This window comes from Bos indicus, chromosome 3 (genome assembly GCF_029378745.1).
Source record: "Bos indicus isolate NIAB-ARS_2022 breed Sahiwal x Tharparkar chromosome 3, NIAB-ARS_B.indTharparkar_mat_pri_1.0, whole genome shotgun sequence".
NCBI lineage: Eukaryota > Metazoa > Chordata > Mammalia > Artiodactyla > Bovidae > Bos > Bos indicus.
The window spans coordinates 43,827,170-43,848,040 of NC_091762.1; the positions used below are offsets into that span (position 1 = coordinate 43,827,170).

Consider the following 20,871-nt stretch of genomic DNA (forward strand, 5'->3'; position numbering starts at 1 on the left):
GGGATATCATTATAAAATATCCTTTATAGCTTTAAGTTGGTTTCCTTTAGTTCTCTAAATACATTTATAATACTTGCTTTAAAGTCTGTTTCAAGTAGGACATCTAGGACTTCTCAAAGGTGATTTCTATTGCCTGCTTTTTTCTTGTGTAAGGGTTGCACTTTGCTGTTTCTTTACATGTCTCAATTATTTGCTGGGTATTGGTAATTAGATAATATGATTGCAGAAAATTTGGATACTGATCCCATCCCCTCCAGGTCTTTTTGGTTGCTTGTCTGGAATATTTTAGGGAAGTCTATTCCCCCACAGTGTGTAGCCTCTGAGGTAGTCTATTAAGCCGTCAAGTCTATTAAGCTGTCTATTAACACGTCCAGGCTGTATATTGTCACCCTGCTTATTTAACCTATATGCAGAGTACATCATGAGAAACGCTGGGTCGGATGAAGCAAAAGCTGGAATCAAGATTGCTGGGAGAAATATCAATAACCTCAGATATGCAGATGACACCACTCTTATGGCAGAAAGTGAAGAAGAAGAAAAGGGCCTCTTGATGAAAGTGAAAGAGGAGAGTGAAAAAGTTGGCTTAAAACTCAACATTCAGAGAACTAAGATCATGGCATCTGGTCCCATCACTTCATGGCAAATAGATGAGGAAACAGTGGAAACAGTGTCAGACTTTATTTTTTTGGGCTCCAGAATCACTGCAGATGGTGACTGCAGCCATGACATTAAAAGACACTTGCTCTTTGGAAGAAAAGTTATGACCAACCTAAACAGCATATTAAAAAGCAGAGATATTACTTTGCCAACAAAGGTCCATCTAGTCAAAGCTCTGGTTTTTCCAGTGGTCATGTATGGATGTAAGAGTTGGACTATAAAGAAAGTTGAGTGCTGAAGAATTGATGCTTTTGAACTGTGGTGTTAGAGAAGACTCTTGAGAGTCCCTTGAACTGCAAAGAGATCCAACTAGTCCATCCTAAAGGAAATAAGTCCTGAATATTCATTGGAAGGACTGATGCTGAAGCTGAAACTCCAATACTTTGCCCATCTGATGTGAAAAACTGACTCTTTTGAAAAGACCCTGATGGTGGGAAATACTGAAGGCAGGAGGAGAAGGGGATGACCGAGGATGAGGTGGTCGGATGGCATCACCGACTCAATGGACATGAGTTTCAGTAAACTCCAGGAGTTGGCAACGGACAGGGAGGCCTGGAGTGCTACAGTCCATGGGGTCACAAAGAGTCAGACACAACTGAGTGACTGAACTGAACTGAACTGAATTAAGCTGTATGCTTCTATTGGTATCAGCTATTACACTCAGCTATTACTCTCCTGAGCTGTTACTGAGGCTGACTGTGCTATGATTTTTTTATAATATTCCAGAGCATAAACTGCACCACAATATGACCCAGTTAAATCTGGGTCCTTTGGCAGGGGCAGTCTTTGAAGCTTGTCTCTGAAGTCTGTTCTGACCGTAGGAAGCTCTGCTTTACTGTCTCTTTCCCTGGTTTTCTCTGTTGGACTACTAGCTGGCCTATGGCATAGGCTGTTACTCTCATGAAGATACCAGTATCCTCCTGATTGTTTACCACTGTTTTCAACAGTGCTCACGGGCATGAGCTTCCCCTGCTATGTGCCAAATAAAGTTATTCCATTCTGGCTCTGTTTCTCCTGCACATCTCTTCCCCTGGGCAGAACACGTGTGTCACTGTTTCACCATTGGTAGCAGAGACAGTAACCTCTGGTTTTCTTGGCTTAGCTCTCCACGTGTGGAACCCCAACCCCACAAGCAAGCTGGGCAAGGGCTCAGTATTCTTGACCTGCTATGCATGGGGTAGAACTTTCTCTCCATAAATGGGGGCTGGGTGGAGGAAGGGAGTCCCAGATTGTTCATCCGCTCTTGCCTAGAATAGTTTCTGTAATATAGTGCTGAAAGTGGAAAATGAGAAATGCTGGGCACCTGCCCTTTTCAAGCACAGGGAGAAAGGGAGCCTGGGGTCCTTGGCAGCATCTGCTAGGAACAGACATATCATCACTCTGATCTGAGGCAGCGGACAGAGGGAGTTGTGGTTCAAATGTCATAGGCTGACTACTCTTTTTGAGATTTAATAGATTTTCTTGAATAAATGTCTCTCTATATGCTGAATACCCTTAGGGCAATGTTCAGAGACTAGTTTTTTAAAAATAATTTGCACCAGTTATAGCTGTTTTGCAGGGTAGAGGGTCTGTGAAGCACTCATACTGCCATCCTGGAAATCGACTTCCCCTGGAAAGTAACTTTTTAATGAAAACCTGTTTTGTGGAAAAGACATTATGATATGCAACACTTTCCAAGTAAGGTGGAAGTAATGTTCACTTCTTTTATATTACACAGAATCTCTCAAATGCTTTAGAAATAGTCTCTGACACAGTCTGTGACTGTACCCCAAATTTTATACTCCCTTTGTCCCTTTAGTAACAGAATTCTCAAGGTTCAGTGATAGACACAGCTGACAAGCAAAAGACTGTATACTGCAAGCTCCTTTATAGTTAGGTGTGACAAGAGACAAAATCCCATCTGATGCAATGTGAGCGGAAGTGATATATACACAAGATCAGGCCCTTAAAAGACATTACTTCCCTTTCTTCGTTTCTACTGGGCAGAAGGTGGTACCAGGAACTGGAGTGGCTATGTTTGATGAAAAGACGGAAGCAAAAGTTCTGGACAGCACGGCATCATGAGAGAAAGAACTCAGTTCCCTATCATGGGTGGGCTACCACACGAATCTTAGAATGCCTACTTAATTTTTTAGAGAAATAAGTATAATTTCGGTCTTACGTCACTATATTTTTCTGTCTCTCTGTTACAGATGCCTAAGTCATATCATAATTTGTACAATTCCATTGTGTGGTTTGATAAATTTGATGTGAATAATAGTAAAAGATGTCAAAGTGGTTATCAATAATGTCAAATTTTCAAGTGAAGACTATCGATTTCTTGGATGTTAGGAAGTCTTCCCTGTGAACCCTGATGCCTAGTTTTCAGGTGCAGGCAGAAACAACACACTTTAGAATACACCTACTTCGCCTAACTTTGAATTTTTATTATTATACTTAGAGATTATTATTTATATTGATGAACTGAATCTTTGAGTTTTTAAATATCTTCATAGTTGCTACGGTTATTTGGGAAATGATTTTATGACACGGCAGAGATTTTTGTTGTTGTTGTTAAATGTTTTGAACCACCTGGAATCCCTGTTGTTTACATATGTAAATCAGTGGTTTTCTGACTTCTCTACACCACAGCAAATAGAAGAGAGTATTTGCAAGCCGCACTCTGATCAGGACTAGAGGCTCCTCCAGGCCCAGCTGCAATGACAGCTGACGTTCCTGAGGATCAGCATCTGGAAACTTAGAATGTATTTTAAGGAACTGGATATTGGAAAGAAATCTTGGGACCTAAAACAGGTTAACTTTAGTAATATCTGTTAACATGTAAAAGATATAATAAAGTTTTAAGAATTTACCATTAATTTTCTCTTCAAATAACATCATTCAGTTTTTTCCAAATACATGCTAGGGTACGAGAGCTATCGCTATACAGGATTCATTTGTTGTTCTGGAAAGTATTAATGCTGTAAGTTGAAATATGTCGCTTTTTTCCTATGATCATAATCCTGTTTTTATAATCATTACATGTAAAATACTTATGTTTTAATTATATCTTCAATTAATACTGCTTTCTTTGAAAAAAAAAAGTGGTACTATCTAAAGGCATTTTTTAAATTGAAGGACACCTAATCATTACTTGTGTTTTCAAATTTTGTTATATAAAAAAGCAAGGAATGAAATAATTAACATATAATATTCTCATTAAAAGTAATAAAAGTAGTTAATGAAGTTCATACCAGTATGATTGTAGACAACATCAGTTATACAAAGCATATTCCATTCCTTTTTCAATTTTTGCACCAGCTGTCCAACATCAGTCCAGGTGTACTTTTTATTAGGTCTTGAAAAGTCAGGATTTAATTCTAACTGATCAGCAAGGGAATAGCACGACCTGGATAGTCCAAGAGTCTGCAGTGGGGTAAAATGAATCATGTTGTAGCCTGCAACACAAGAAGATAAACAAAGGCCACTATGAGAAAAGACATACCTAAAACGAAGTATATACATTGTAAGGTTAAACTTCCATGCCTGCATGTGTGCTCAGGAGCTTCAGTCGTGTCCGACTCTTTGTGACCACATGGACTGTAGCCCACCAGGCTCCTCTGTCCATGGGATTCTCCAGGCAAGAATACTAGAGTGGGTTGCTATGTCCTCCTCTAGGAGATCTTCCCAACCCAGGGATTGAACCTGTGTCTCCTGCATTGCAGGCAGATTCTTTACCCACTGAGCCACCTGGGAAGCCCTTAAATTTCCATAAGTAATTCTAAATGGCAAGGCAACCATGCCACAAGAGAAGGGGTTAAAGACTTGAGTTCAAATCCTAGCTGTACCAGAAGTGATTTAAGCAAGTCTACTTAAATCTTTCAGGATTATCAGTTTCCTCACATACAAGATAAGGACAATGAGATGATGTATTTGAAAAAAAATCAAAGAGAGTGCCCAGTTACTATTAGGGATTCAATTTCTATTTCTGGAATGGATATATTTATATGTAGAAAATATACCCTATGCAAGTACATCAGTACATCTTTCTCCTAGTTTTAATGTTCCATAGTGCTTGTATTCTTTTAGTTAAGCCAGGGAGCCTCTCATTTCTTTTTTCACTCTACACTCAAATTGAAAGTAGAAAATTAACACTATGCTTTACTTAGTAAAATACAATTTAAGTGATATTTTACTTTGGTATGTATGGCAGCACACGACTTTCACGTTAAATGCTTGTTAAATTAAAATTATATATAATGATAATACATTTTCCAATATTTTAGTAGCTTACTAATTTTACATGTCAAAGTAAAGTCTTAAGAGACAATAATAACCTCATTTTATATAGAGTTCCTTAATTATTAAGTTGAACCATATAATTTGCCATTTTTTGTAGGTTCAATTCAGTCAGTCAGTTCAGTCGCTCAGTCGTGTCTGACTCTTTGCAACCCCATGAATTGCAGCATGCCAGGCCTCCCTGTCCAGCACCAACTCCTGGAGTTCACTCAGACTCACGTTCATCGAGTCAGTGATGCCATCCAGCCATCTCATCCTCTGTCATCCCCTTCTCCTCCTGCACCCAATCCCTCCCAGCATCAGAGTCTTTTCCAATGAGTCAACTCTTCACATGAGGTGGCCAAAGTACTGGAGTTTCAGCTTTAGCATCTTTCCTTCCAAAGAAATCCCAGGGCTGTTCTCCTTCAGAATGGACTGGTTGGATCTCCTTGCAGTCCAAGGGACTCTCAAGAGTCTTCTCTATCACCACAATTCAAAAGCATCAATTCTTCAGCACTCAGCTTTCTTCACAGCCCAACTCTCACATCCATTCATGACCACTGGAAAAACCATAGCCTTGACTAGACTGACCTTTGTTGGCAAAGTAATGTTTCTGCTTTTGAATATGCTATCTAGGTTGGTCATAACTTTTCTTCCAAGGAGTAAGCGTCTTTTAATTTCATGGCTGCAGTCACCATCTGCAGTGATTTTGGAGCCCCCCAAAATAAAGTCTGCCACTGTTTCCACTGTTTCCCCATCTATTTCCCATGAAATGATGGGACCAGATGCCACGATCTTCATTTTCTGAATGTTGAGCTTTAAGCCAACTTTTTCACTCTCTACTTTCACTTTCATCAAGAGGCTTTTTAGTTCCTCTTGACTTTCTGCCATAAGGGTGGTGTCATCTGCATATTTGAATAGTGAAATATCAAGTTCAAGGCTATGGTTTTTCCAGTAGTCATGTATGGTTGTGAGAGTTGGACTATAAAGAAAGGTGAGAGCAGAAGAATTGATGCTCTTGAACTGTGGTGTTGGAGAAGATTCTTGAGAGTCCCTTGGACTGCAAGGAGATCCAACCAGTCCATTCTGAAGGAGATCAGTCCTGGGTGTTCATTGGAAGGACTGATGTTGAAGCTGAAACTCCAATATTTTGGCCACCTGATGCGAAGAGCTGACTCATTTGAAAAGACCCTGATGTTGGGAAAGATTGAAGGCAGGAGAAGAAGAGGATGACAAAGGATGAGATGGTTGGATGGCATCACCGACTCAATGGACATGAGTTTGGGTAGAGTCTGGGAGCTGGTGATGGACAGGCAGGCCTGGCGTGCTGCGGTTCATGGGGTTGCAAAGAGTCGGACATGACTGAGTGGCTGAACTGAACTGAACTGAACATAGAGTTCTACCTATTTATATTACTAGATATATTAAGATGTGAAATTAAAAGGATAAAGCCTTTATAATGTGTATCACAGATGATAATTACATTTATTTTAAAGAAGAGAAGAAAAAAGCTGACATTACCTGATTCTTTTGCAACCATAAGTCTGCTTTCCCATTCATCAAAAGGTCCCATACACTTGGCTAAAAATGTCTGGAGCGTAACACAGTCCAAGGGTAACACGTGATTATCAGCACCAACACGTAAAATAGGGTCCACGACTATGTAACCTCCACCACTTTTCTCATTTCTGAGGAAAAAAAACAAACAAAATCTTTTTAATTAGTGACAGGAAAAAAAGTCTCATCTAATCGTGTGACTGGAAAGTAAATTACCCCATTGTAAAACATATTTTGAAGCCCATAAAATCTTTTTAAAAAGTTGCAGTGAAACTAGTACAGCCACTATGGGGAACAGTGCAGAGATTCCTTAAAAAACTGGAAATAGAACTGCCTGTGACCCAGCAATCCCACTGCTGGGCATACACACCGAGGAAACCAGAATTGAAAGAGACACATGTACCCCAATGTTCATCCCAGTACTGTTTACAATAGCCAGGATATGGAAGCAGCCTAGATGTCCATCAGCAGATGAATGGATAAGAAAGCTGTGGTACATATACACAATGGAATATTACTCAGCTATTAAAAAGAATGCATTTGAATCAGTTCTAATGAGGTGGATGAAACTGGAGCCTATTATACAGAGTGAAGTAAGTCAGAAAGAAGAACACCAATACAGTATATTAATGTATATATATGGAATTTAGAAATATGATAACGATGACCCTATATGCGAGACAGCGAAAGAGACACAGATGTAAAGAACAGACTTTTGGACTCTGTGAGAGAAGGCGAGGGTGGAATGATTTGAGAGAATAGCATTGAAACATGTATATTATCATATGTGAAATAGATCACCAGTCCAGGTTCGATGCATGAGACAGGGTGCTCAGGGCTGGTGCACTGGGATGACCCTGAGGGATGGGATGGGGAGGGAGGTGAGAGGGGGGTTCAGGATGGGGGACACATGTATACCCATGGCCGATTCATGTCAATGTATGGCAAAAACCAGTACAATACTGTAAAGTAATTAGCCTCCAATTAAAATAAATTAATTAATTAAAAAAAAGTTGCAGTTCAAAAATAATTGAAGTTGAAATTCAATGGAAAAGCCACATTTTATCCTTTTCCAGTCTCTATATAAGGACATAAACAACACATGCATATATATCTAACAATATTGCTTTAAGGAAAAATATTGTACTAAAATCTGTCAATAATAATAGAGCACATAACTAAATAAAATGCTATAACCAGGTTGAATGAAAATACTAGAATATTTATGCCATTACTTAAAATAATAATACTTTGAATACGCAATGAGGCTTACAATTTCTTCCTAGAAACTAAAGAATTATATTCTATTGCATCCCAAGAAACTCCTGTAAAAACTGCCATAGCTGATATGATAACTTGTTACAAGTTAGACAACATCAAGTTAGAGAATAAATTAACTTTTTTTCATATACAGAACACCAGACTTACCCTTGAAGGAAGTAATACTGAAATGATCCAGCTTGTTGAAGATTAAGTTTACAGTATTTATCAGAATCATCTTCTCTTTCTGTTGGATTTTCCCATTCCAGGGAACGGAATTTTTCTCGATTAAATGCTTCTCCAGGAAGTGGGTAATTTGTATACACAGTAACTGCCTTTCCCTGTAAAGTTGGGCCCAATCGGAACTGCAGTTCAAACCCTAAACAAAAAGCACATTTCAATAAACTCATTGCAGGGCTTAAATTACCACATTAAAAAGATGTTTTACTTAAAGTATTATGAAAATAATGATTTCTCAACTATGTTTAAAAGAACTCTAAATATTTAATGCTGTTTTTGGAAGTACTTTGCATTCTAATTTAGCTTAATTTTGCATTTTAACATACAGTATACACCACAGAACTGTCTGCTCTGTACTGCCCTTCTCTTCTTCTGGAAATTTATACTCCTAGTCGCATGGCTACTTTGGGATATGCAAGTTATTATACGATCTCATTCCCCACCATTTCCACGAGCCCCTCATGCTCTTTCAAACCCCCACCTCCACTTCCTGAACTGACTGCTCAGAAGTGGACATCTAATCAGAGACTCAATGGCATTTTTCAAGCTGAAACAGAGAAAGTGAGTTTCTCTGTGGTATCAGAGTCTGTGATAATATGTAAAAGCCGGGAGATCACAGGACAACTATCTTACCAGATAGAGCAGACCCATCTTCCCCGAGAGAAGTCAACCTCTAGAGAGCAGAATTCAGATTTCTAACAAGAGTCTTAAAGGCATTTGAGCCCCTGATACCAATTATTCTCAATGTCTGCTCAAATTCAGAGATGTGATAATAGAGAGTTAACAAGTGGCTGTGTGGAGCTGAGTGGTGTGGGGTGGTGAGGAATTCTGATTTGCAGTGTTTGTTGACTTCTAGAGGAAACAATCTCACCATGGTCAGTATCAAGCTACCAACATGACATCACAGAACACGGACCTGGGAAGAGATACTCACCATTAGCTCTTGACAGCCAACACAAGCAACTCCAGCATACTACAGCCTCTATCCCTGCTCTTCATGGTTTAGTTACTTAAGCCTTTCTTGGAATTCTGAAAGCCAAAATATTCTCACTTTTGCCTTAGTTTGACTATCTCTATTAAAATATATCTGAGATGTCTGTACTGTATTACAAGTCTTTTGCCATAAGAAGAGAAATACTAACACATTATAGTCATAACTAGTGTAAAAGAAAAATGTTTATTGGCTCAAGGCAAACTTTGATTATAATTATTAGAATGTGAACATTCTGACTACAGTACAGTCTATTAGAACATCAGGCACATAAATTTTAAACATGTGTGTAATATTTAAAAATTGAGGGCAGGAGGAGAAGCGGGTGGTAGAAGATGAAATGGCTGGATGGCATCGCTGACTCAATGGACATGATTTTGAGCAAACTCTGGGAGATATTGAAGGACATGGAAGCCTGGTGTGCTGCAGTCCATGGGGCCACAAAGAGTTGGACATGACTATGCGACTGAAAAACAACAATTAATTAATAATGGGTAATAATAACTGATGAAGGTAGGAAAATTTAGTTTTCTGGTTACAATCTTCAAGTTTAAGAAACTATACATAAGGGACAAAAATCAGAGCAGAGTCGGGAGGAAAGGAGTGATGGTAAGGAGCTGGTAGCAACCTTAAATAGGATGATTATTGAGAAGTTGAAGGGCTTGGGAGAAGTGAGCAGGTTAGCCTCATGTTTAATCGTGACCATGGCGGGAAAGTGCTGACCAAGCAAAGGAAACAGAAAACACAAAGGACCCAGGCTCGAGCACGCCTGGTGGTTCCAGAAACAGCAAGAAGCTCTATATGGTTAGACTGAAGCAAGCTGGGGGAGGAATAGTATGGTAAGACGAAAGAATGGTAACAAGGGAGTTAGATCATGCAGAGACTTGAAGGCCACGGTAAGTATTTTGGCTTCTTCTCTGACTCAAATGAGTCAGTGAACAGCTTAGAGCAGAGTGACAGGACCTAACTTGTGTATTAAAAATACCATCCTGAAGATATCTGCTTCTGGCCATAATGGAGTAATTGGTACTAGACTTGCCCTCTGCTGATAAACTAAATATGAAACAGCTGTTCTCAAAAATAGGTAGAGAAGAACTGTGATGCTCGAGATTTTCTATAAACTTTTTAGCTTTCAGACTAGAGGACCTTTCTGAGCTGTGACACAGGGAGTAGAAACAGTAATCTCACTGAGCTGAGGAGACAGAGATTAGTGCTTTGGAAGGGGGAAGAGAATACAATTTTCAGGGCAGAGTATGACAAGAAGGGAGTTAAACAAAGAAAGAGCTCCAGAAATTTACCTAGAGTCATGTTGAATCTGCCTGAAAACTAAACTGTACACAAATGGGGTTTGACTGCATGAGGTGAGGTTGGGAAAAGAACTAGTGGAAGCTGTAAATTGAACAATTCCTAGTGCTCACCCAGGTCTGGGATACATTACAATTTTTAAGCAGCCAGAATTAAGGAAACCTTGTTGAACAGCTGTTTTATTCAAGTCATGTCTTAAGTAACAGGGTTAAAGTGGTCCTAGAGTACAAACTAATATAAACCTATCCTATTAAAGCTTAAAAACAAGCCTCAAAAGGATTAAGTTGATCCACAAATAATGTAAATGACTTCTAAAATAAAACTCATCACTCCTTTAAAGCAAGAAAATAATTCAGAGATAAAAACAGAACACTTACAATGTCCAGCATCCAATAAAAACCTGCTAAACAGAAACAGGAGGTAAGGGAGTTGATCTCACAGATATCTGGAATAGGGCATTCCACATGGAGGAAACAGAGTTTTAAATGGCTTGCAACTTCTGCTTCTGGCAAAGACGGAATAACACGGATTGGATTTACCATCTTCCCCAAAACTTAAAGAAACCAACAGTTTAAAAAAAAAATCAGACAAAACATATGAACTGATAATTTTTCAAGTCCCTGACATCATGCAACAAAAGTCAGTGACCCCTGAGAGATGGAAAGTAAACAAGATAAGCCTTATAACTGCCCTATCTTGAAAGAGTTTACAGGTTGGGGCACAGGGAGAAGGAACCCAGGCAGACCTAACTGACTTCCTATGTTGAAGAGATGGAACTAAGAACTTATAGAAATCAAGGTAGCTAGAGTTTTCAGATGAGAGTAGTGGGTGAGGAGGAGAAAGCTGCACAGAGAGAGAATTTCAGAGATCTGGAAAAGGTATTCCTTGAGTATTCAGAACAGTACTAACCAGTGTATGGGAGGAAAAATACCTGAGACCAGGAACAGAATGTGTTCTCACCAGCTAGACTGAGAAAATTCACAAGGCACTGGGTAGAAAGTTCAGAAGGATCTTGCTTTAGGAGTGGGGAATAATGAGCCCGAGATAGGGCACAGGTCTAGACTGGCTTAACAAAGCATAGAAGTAAAACTCAAAAAGACAGTAATATTTCCAAGTAACTTAACTTCACTCCAGAACAATGACCAAGAATATTTATATGAATCCCAAAATACCTATCATCACTCAACAAGGTAAAATTAATAATGTCTGGCATCCAAACAAAGATTATGAGACATACAAAGAAGGAGGAAAACACAATCCATGAATGACACAGATGCTGAACTAGTAGACAAGGAAGGACTCCAGTTATCAAAACTGTATTCCATATGTTCAAAAAGTTGGGTCCATACATGGAAAATATTAAGAAAAAATAAAAAAGATCCAAATTAAGCTTTTAGAGATTAAAACTACAACACCTGAGAATGAAAAATACAGGCAACAAAATTAAGACATGGTGAGACATGGCAGACAAAAAAGATTAGTGAATTTTAAGACACAGGAATAGAAACTATGTCATTGGTGGGACTGATGTTGAAGCTGAAACTCCAATACTTTGGCCACCTGATGTGAAGAGCTGACTCATTTGAGAAGACCCTGATGCTGGGAAAGATTGTGGACAGGAGGAGAAGGGGACAACAGAGAATGAGATGGTTGGATGGCATCACCGACTCAAGGACATGGGTTTGGGTGAACTCCGGGAGTTGGTGATGGACAGGGAGGCCTGGTGTGCTGTTGTTCATTGGGTCGCAAAGAGTCGGACATGACTGAGTGACTGAACTGAACTGAAAAAGAAACAAAGAGAGAAAAAAAGAATCTAAAAAATTGAAAAAGCATCAGACAATTCAAGTGATTTAACATAAACGTAATTAGAGTACTCACAGGAGAGAAGAAAAGAGACAAATTATTTGAAGAAATAACAGGTAAAAATTCCCCAATTTGATGAAAAAAACAAACTTACAGATCTAAGAATTTAATATTCTTAATGCAAGAAATATGAAGAAAATTACACCAAAGAGCATCATTATCAAATTGCTCAAAACTAGGGACAATGAAAATATTTTATAAGCAGCCAGAGAAAAAAAAGACAGAGTATGTACAGAGGAACAAGGAAAAGAATGACAGCAGATTTCTCATGGGCAACAGTGCAAGAAAGAAGACAGTGGAGCAACATCTTTAAAAGTTTTGAAAAATTATAACAGTTGGCCTAGAATTGAAAATATATTTCACAAACAACAGTGATAAGAGCCAGGTTTTTCACTGTCAGAGAAAGGTGTTATAAATAAGCAAGGGAGACAGATACAATGAACCCTGCTATGGTGATATGATATGCCATGGTGATATGATATGATATGGTGATATGATATGATATGCCAGGCTGGATGAAGCACAACCCAGTAGAAATATCAATAATCTCAGGTACGCAGATGACACCACACTTATGGCAGAAAGCAAAGAAGAATTAAAGAAAGAGCCTCTTGATGAAAGTGAAAGAGGAGAGTGAAAAAGTTGGCTTAAAACTCAACATTCAGAAAACTAAGATCATGGCATCTGATCCCATCACTTCATAGCAAACAGATGGGAAAACAGTGGAAACAGTGACAGACTTTATTTTGCGGGGGCTCCAAAATCACTGCAGATGGTGATTGCAGCCATGAAATTAAAAGACACTTGCTCCTTGGAAGAAAAGTTATGACCAACCTAGACAGCATGTTAAAAAGCAGAGACATTCCTTTGCAACAAAGGTCCATCTAGTCAAAGCTCTGGTTTTTCCAGTAGTCATGTATGGATGTGAGAGTTGGACTATAATGAAAACTGAGAGCCAAAGAATTGATGATTTTGAGTTATGGTGTTGGAAAAGACTCTTGAGAGTCCCTTGAACCGCAAGGAGATCCAACCAATCCATTCTATAGGAAATCAGTCCTGAACATTCATTGGAAAGACTGATGCTGAAGCTGAAACTCCAATACTTTGGCCCCCTGATGTGAAGAACTGACTCACTAGAAAAGATCCTAATGCTGGGAAAGATTGAAGGCGGGAGGAAAGGGGGACGGCAGAGGATGAGACGGTTGGATGGTATCACCAACTCAATGGACATGCCTCTGAGGAAGCTCTGGGAGTTGGTGATGGACAGGGAAGCCTGGCGTGCTGCAGTCCATGGGGTCGCAGAGTCAGACACGAATGAGCGACTGAACTGAACTGAACTGCCAGTGATATGAATCAGAAATATGAGTTAAGAACTGGTATTTATTTATATATATGAAGAATGTCAGTTTGGTTCAAGGCAAATCCCGAAGTAGAGAACATGTAGATATATTTTAGTCAGTCTAAAATCATTCTTTGGAAGAAATAAGTCTCTCACAGTGCTGTTTGACAGGTGGTAAATTCTACACCACAATATTAAACACTGGGTAAGCTGGGAAAGATTGAGAGCAGGAGGAGAAGGGGACGACAGAGGATGAGATAGTTGGATGGCATCACTGACTCAATGCACATGGGTTTGGGTGGACTCCAGGAGTTGGTGATGGACAGGGAGGCCTGGCGTGCTGCAGTTCATGGGGTTGCAAAGAGTCAGACACGACTGAGCGACTGAACTGAAGACATTCTTTGTGAAGAAAAGAAACCAGTGGAAGATGTAAGAGAAAGCTGGACTCTTCCAGTTTATTCTAATCCAATTAAATACTTCTATATTTGCAGAGAGAAATATGAATGTTCTGTTTTAAATCCTGCAATATGAATAATAAGAAGGAAAAGATGTTCTAGGAATTCCTAGAAAAAATTATAATTTATAATTAAATGATAAGTACTGCTAACTATATTCCTGAATTGGACCAAAATACAGATATAAATTTACTCATAGTAAATGGATTTGGCAAGCAAGAAACAAATTATTCAAAAGGAGTTATCAAGTAACTTGGCTAAAATTAAGGGACTCACTTTTACTTCTCATACTACACAGTGAAACTAATAATTTTTTCCAAGTAGGTACATGCACAAATTTTTCTATAAAGCAATTTGGCACAAATCTAAGAATATTAATAAAGTTTTATATTATTGGCTAATAATTTCATAAAGACATTTATGTTCTAGGAAATTAATCAGTGATGTAAACATAGATCATACATAAAGATATTCAGCACAGTTTCATTTATTTTAATTAAACTCACAACAAATTAAATATATAATGATTAAATAAATCATGGTACAAATGGTATTCTGTGAGCAGGAATATTATAAAGCCACTATAAATCATATTATCAAGGGATATTTAATAATATGTTACTTTCAATATTTTGTTACATTTTATGTGTCTATAGAGATCTTCTGAAATTCTTTCTGGGAAAAAGTATGATGACATATGGCAGTAAGCAGGGAGAGGGAATTTACATATCATGATACTACAAGCAGGTATTAAAAGTGTCTAGACAGTATAAAGCGACTGAACTGAACTGAACTGAAGACAGTATAAACCCAATTTTGTTTTGAAACAAAAAGCATATAAAAAAGACTTTTATACCTTTTTATAATTTTGTAATTGGGAAATATCATTTTTCTATTAGAACTATTATTATGAAGAGACAGACTGAGAAGTAAATTGCCCAAAGGATTAAAATATAAAGTTTTAATACTTAAGTGATTTTGAGAACTAAATTTCCAAGAATGATTAAGTTTATTAAAGAAGTAATGGTGTCATTCTGAAGTACAAATATCAGAGATCAGCTGTCTGGGCACAGTTAAACAACCTGTCCCCTGTTCGGCTTATACAAATATTGTTTTTATAATTACACAAGGATTCAGAGAATTTGTGGTACAAAGGCTAAAACTCATCCAAAACCACTAAAACAGTATTTGGATCAGTGGTCTACCTTCAGAAGAAAATGACAAGTATTCTCCAATAATGAATATTTACTTATATAATATACATTAAGATAATGTAATAGATTATATAATTTATAAAAAACAAAATAAGGACAAGATGTAAATAAAATAACAATATTTTGAATAATTAATTTTATTTATTAATGGAACAAATCTTTTAACTCTCACTAAAAATTAGTAATGTCTCTCATAAAAGGATTGTGATTAAATACATTTCATTAATTTAAAAAGTCTTGGTTTAATATTTTGTGATAAAGTAATTTAAAGTCTTGTTTATTTAGTTTATTTAGTGGTCTCAGATCGGAAAAAAAAAAATGTAACACAAAGATACCCAAATCCTAATGGATAAAGTTCTTGGTAGCTATGTTTACTAATCCATGATCTTAATTTTTCAAATCCACTCATTAATTACACAAGTATTTTTGTTGAAACGTGCTTGTAAATATATATATATATATATTTCCCTGACATATATCAATTGTTTTTACAAGCTAAAGAGATGTTCCATTTTATATATTAAAGAGGTGATCTGAAAACCAACTAAAATTCTTTATTGGGTAGATTTCAAACAGATCAGAAAACTTTGTTATCAGTTTTTAAAGTAAGTAGATATTCATTTATAAGCGTGAAATCATATGATGGAATTGTTACTAAAAATACATATTTAAAATGCTCTCCCTGTAGCAAGGGTTGGTAAACTATATCCCCTGTCTTTAAATAAAGTTTTATTAGAACACACCATTCATTTATGTATTATCTATGGCTGCTTTCACAGTACAATGGTTGAGCTGAGCTGCTGCAATTGAAATCATGTGGCCTGCAAAGCTGAAAATATTTGCCACTTGAACCTTTATAGGAAAGAAATGTGCTTATCTCTACAGCATCAATTTCCAGCAAAAGCAGTTTACTTTCTCATTCATGTTTACCTTAGAGTTAGACTGTGTTTAATTTTTCTGAGAATATTTTCTAAGTACACTATAGAAAGTTACATGTCATTTCTGAAAAGGACAAAAACAGCAAATTTCAAACACTCTCTAACTCATCTTTAAGTTTGACAACCTCTTGAGGTAAGACAGAAATTTACGGTTACACTGCTTCTCATTACAAAGTGTGGTAAAGATTCTACTATTTAATATAACTGGCATATCTACCTAACATGGCTTAGATAAAAGTATAATTCATGGGAACATAATGTAAACAAACCAGTGACACCGTGACTGTCAACCTCTTGTAGACCTATAACCTCCACTTTTTCCTCAGAATATATCTTTTTTATTTATAACTCAACTGACATATGAACCAAGAGCATCTATATCAATTCATATATTAGCAAAATTTAATTATTTTTATATTAAAAAACTTGTTTTGGTTGTGCCACACAGCTTATGGAATGTTAGTTCCCTGACCAGGGATCAAACCCGGGTCCCTGACAGTGATAACACAGAGACCTAACCACTGGACCACCAGGGAATTTCTCTTAACTCATTTTAACTAATCAAAATAGGTAGATGCATAGAGAGACAAAAGGAAAGAGAGAAGAGAAAGAAAATTAAATCCTATTCTTTCTATATCCTGATAGGCAATGCATACCTGAAAGGGTATATATAGCCACTCTGTAACCTCTAATCCATATTCTTAAAACTAAAATTTTTATATACAGTAAATGAAACATCAAAATACCTAGAGTATGTCAGTTTCCATAATTAATAGCTCAGTTTGCTAAAATTAGCTTAGCACAGCAGTACATGATGTGGCTATCTTATTCCTCACACACTAGGAATGCTTTACTCAGACCAGCCATTTCCCTCTTGCAGACAAGGAAACTAGCAAGGTGAGAAATTACACTATTACTGTAAACTAAGTTTTTCTACCTCATTCCCTCCACTCAATTTATAGAAACTTGACTCCTAATTATGGAACCTTTATAAATGTTTTCTTTCAAAACACGTAAAAATTGAAATTTGACCAACCTACATAAAAAATGGAAGAATCCCAGATTTGAGAAATAATGACTTTTACTCATTATTCTATCACTAAATGAGATAGGAAAGACAGGGAAAGGCTAATTACCTGGTCTTGTACTTGTTAAATTAGAAGAGTCTATGGAGATGTTAGCCTTGGAAAATGAGAAGGAATCATTTCTTAGGGAAAAGTGAAAAGGAAAGAAAAATGAAGAAGGGCTTGGTGAAAGAACCAAAATTTGCCAGAGCTTTTCTTTACACCTAATTGGTCACCAAGTCCTATGAATTTTAAAATGTCTTATACTCTGTCCCCTCTTTTTTAAAACCCTAATGTAGTTAAACCAGACATGTTTGTAAAATAGTTTTCTTCATGATTTCTTGCCTCCAATGTCCCTTCTCTTCATCTTTCACAGTACAATTATTTTCTAAAATAATACAGTGAATCATTACTGCACAAAAAGTTCAACATGCTCCCATTTATATCGTTTGGATGAATTTACTGGCTTTAATCAGAGTTACAGGGTCAACCATATTATTCAGAGCTCTTTCTTCAAACAGCTAGGCTAGCTTTAACTGGCACTTTAATAGTGATCACCCAGCAAGGATTTATTAGCTGTTGTACATTGCACTACATTTGTAATACTGTTTCTATCTTTACAGATCTTAAACTATAGTTGGATACTAAGATTTTAGACACTGCTATACCGTTAAGCACTTGACTGTCCTGTGCCCACTGTGTAATCAGAAATCAAGGAAAGGAGACACCAACAAATTAAGAAAAAGCTTCATGGAGGAAGTGGAATTTTAGCTGAACGTTGAGAGGGAGGCAAAACATAAAATGATAGGAAAGGAATTTAACAGACACAGAGGAATCTGACAGGAGTGGAGGGGTAAGAACAGGCATAAGAAAAGCCACTCGGAAGGGAATTAACAAGGGAAGTGTAAAGATGTAGAACACTAATAATGACGAACAATGAGATAAAATCTTGGCTTGGCAAGGTGGATCCCATTATGGAATCCTGGAAGCCAGGCAGAGCTATTTAAACGACATTATAAACATCAATTAATAAAAAGAGAAGAGATGGCATAAGAAGATTATTTCAGCATCCATATTCAGGCATATGGAAGAGACAGGTAGGCAAGAGGAGACATTTGGAAAGAAATTACAGGGTTTAAAGAGAAGCTGTAGTTAAAGAAAAGAAATTTCAAAGAGCACAAAGTTTCTAGCCTTGTAAACTATGAAAATGGAGACATCACTAAAGTAAACAGGAAAGCTGAGAAGCAAAAACATGTGAGAATTGTGAGGAGATGGTTTTGGACATGTTAGATTTAAGCAAAACCAACTGGAGCTATCCTCAGGCTCTTCCATATCATGATACTGGGATGAAGGCAAGAATCCAGGGTAAGAATTGACAGATACGGTGATCTAGCCTTTGTATCTATTTGGGGCTTTAAAACAGTTTATTATTAATTTTAAGCCTCAAAACTCAGCAATGTAGAAAAGGGGAAATTAATATCTTCACATCACAAATAATGTTTAGAATTAATGTGACTTGCCCAAAGTCAAACATGTGACTTTGCTAGCAGCAGAGTCAGGAAAATTCTAGCTCTCTACTCTTGCCATTACGATCACTTGCTTCTAAGAAGCAAGCAAAGTTTAAGGCCTTTCTTCCAAAAGGAGTCATCAGTATGGAGGCAACAGCTGAGGCCATGAGAACGTATACTTCTTTGAGGGCAGAAGTGAAAAAAGAAAGGATTCCTTGAAGATACACATAATCAAAATGTGGAAGAAGAGAGCTCAGCAAAGACACCACCAAGCTGACAGGAGTATTCAAGAGGATGGGGAAAAAAAAAAAAAATCAAAACCAGAAAACTGCAGAGTCAGGAAAGCCAAAAATGGATTTAGTACTTAGTGATCTTAAGGTCAGCACTGGAGTTGGAAGAAGATGAAGATTTGCCATGGAGGAAACATATGTGACGGCCGAAATTTTTTAAAAAAATTAGCTCTTGAGAAATTCAGAGGAAAATTTTCTTCAAAATGTTTACTATTATCAACATCCATTTGGTAGGATGAGAGCAGGGATAGCATTTTACTTCTCATACATTAAACTTCTACTTCACAAGTTATATTAACATAAATGAGTGTGAAATGTTTTTTTTCAATGTTGTAAAATATAAGTCTAAGAAAATAATGCATCTATTTGATTAGTCTTATAGAAATATAATTTGATCTTTTAAATCAAGGCTAGAATATATTTCAACACAACCTAATCAATTATTTCGCTTTTAATTCGGCAAAAAAATTTTCAAGTTTTACCTTCTCCACAGTTGGGAGGCTTTTAAACTATTATTAAACATAAATAATAGTTTACTTTTTGCTGTGATCTATTTTACTAATGCAAATGTCCAGTAAAGGAAAAGAGTGGGAGCTATAAAACAGCAAAACTACAGACATACCCAAAGTAAAGTTACTTATGAAACAATTTGCCAAGTTTTAATAGTAAATGCTAACAGAAATAATACTGTCAATCTTCTGATTATAAATGTGACGTCTGTCTTAAGTGGAAGTTAGCAAGCTAAGTACAGTGAATTTTTTATCCTCATTCTAACATGACAAAACTTTTTCACTTTCATTAGTGATATTTTTTAAAACACAGAAATGTCTTCACACAAATCAGGTGTAGAAAAGTCCTTGGAAATTATATCTAAAAGTTAAAAAAAGTTAATGATAATGAATTAAAAATGTAAAAGACACAGAGCTAATCAAATGACTTGCTACTGACCTTGTTCAAGTCTGAAGAGGGTCCTTTCCAGCTTTTCCATTTCGTTCAGTAGTAAAATCCTAATCTGTTTACTGTGTCCCATTTTGGCTTCTAGAGGATTTGAAATCTTTCAGAAGAATTAACAGAACTCCGAAATCCAATGAGTTGCCCCTATGAGACGAAAATGGAATTAAGTTAAAGAAAATAACTATTATCTTAAATTCTCTAGGGCTGACAGCCACACACTTACATGTTCAAAACGTGTTTTTAACCCTATCAGAGAATGAATCTTATAAATAAGAACAGAAGAAGTAAATTGAAAAGTTGTTTCCTCCCTTCGAGCACAGGACCAAGGTAAAAATTACAATATAAAAAAATGAAGTATTTTCATAGAAAAGCAATACGTTTTGGAAAACCTTGAGGTTGGGTGGGGGGTAAAATTCCCAGCCCCAAGCCAAACGACTCTGAAGGCGTCATATGGCACTTCTGCTTACAAGAGATTAGCCTGCTCAAAGATAACAGGTGGGAGATCTCCCCATTCCCAAATTCGGGTCGGAAGCCACCAATGGGGAGAGGAGAACAGAACAGAGGGAAACAGTTGTTGCCCCTGGAATAGCTACCGTGAACATAGAATGTACAGACAGAGCTATAGATAGAAAGAACGCATTTCCCCGGGAGGCCGGCGGCATTCCTAGCACTTACACCGAGCAAGTTATACGTGCGGCTTCTGGGACACTGCAGGACCCGCGACTCCAATGTTAAGAGTCGGGGGAGGAGACTAGAAGGAAAGCTAGAGGGGAAAGGCAGGCTGCCCAGGCGCAGAAGGAAGCTGCAGACAAGGAGGGCCGGGCGCCGTGAAGGGCAAAGGGAGGGGCGGCGGCAGCCGGGGCAGGGCCGACGCCGCCGTGTGAGTGGCAGAGAGCTTCTCCGTGACTCCGCCTCGCGCCGGTCCCCAGGGAGACCCTCGATTCCCACGGGGGCCTCAAGAGCACACAGCCGGGTGGGA

The 20,871-nt window shown here is 37.5% G+C and overlaps 1 protein-coding gene across 4 annotated transcripts in view; it reads right to left on the reverse strand.

Annotated features, from left to right (window-relative positions):
• Positions 1-20,871, reverse strand: part of AGL (amylo-alpha-1,6-glucosidase and 4-alpha-glucanotransferase) — a 102,173-nt gene that overhangs the window by 61,315 nt on the left and 19,987 nt on the right. For 2 of the 4 annotated variants that reach the window (XM_070786051.1, XM_070786052.1), the window contains exons 2-5: positions 19,887-20,036; positions 7,900-8,110; positions 6,436-6,602; positions 3,891-4,094 (exon numbers count right to left, since the gene is read on the reverse strand). In XM_070786051.1, the coding sequence (XP_070642152.1) occupies positions 3,891-4,094; positions 6,436-6,602; positions 7,900-8,110; positions 19,887-19,968 (664 nt within the window). In that variant the 5' untranslated portion in view covers positions 19,969-20,036. Of the gene's footprint in view, positions 1-3,890; positions 4,095-6,435; positions 6,603-7,899; positions 8,111-19,886; positions 20,037-20,115; positions 20,356-20,567; positions 20,770-20,871 lie in introns of those variants that run through there. The other 2 variants (XM_019957000.2, XM_019956999.2) reach the window with 2 other exon arrangements.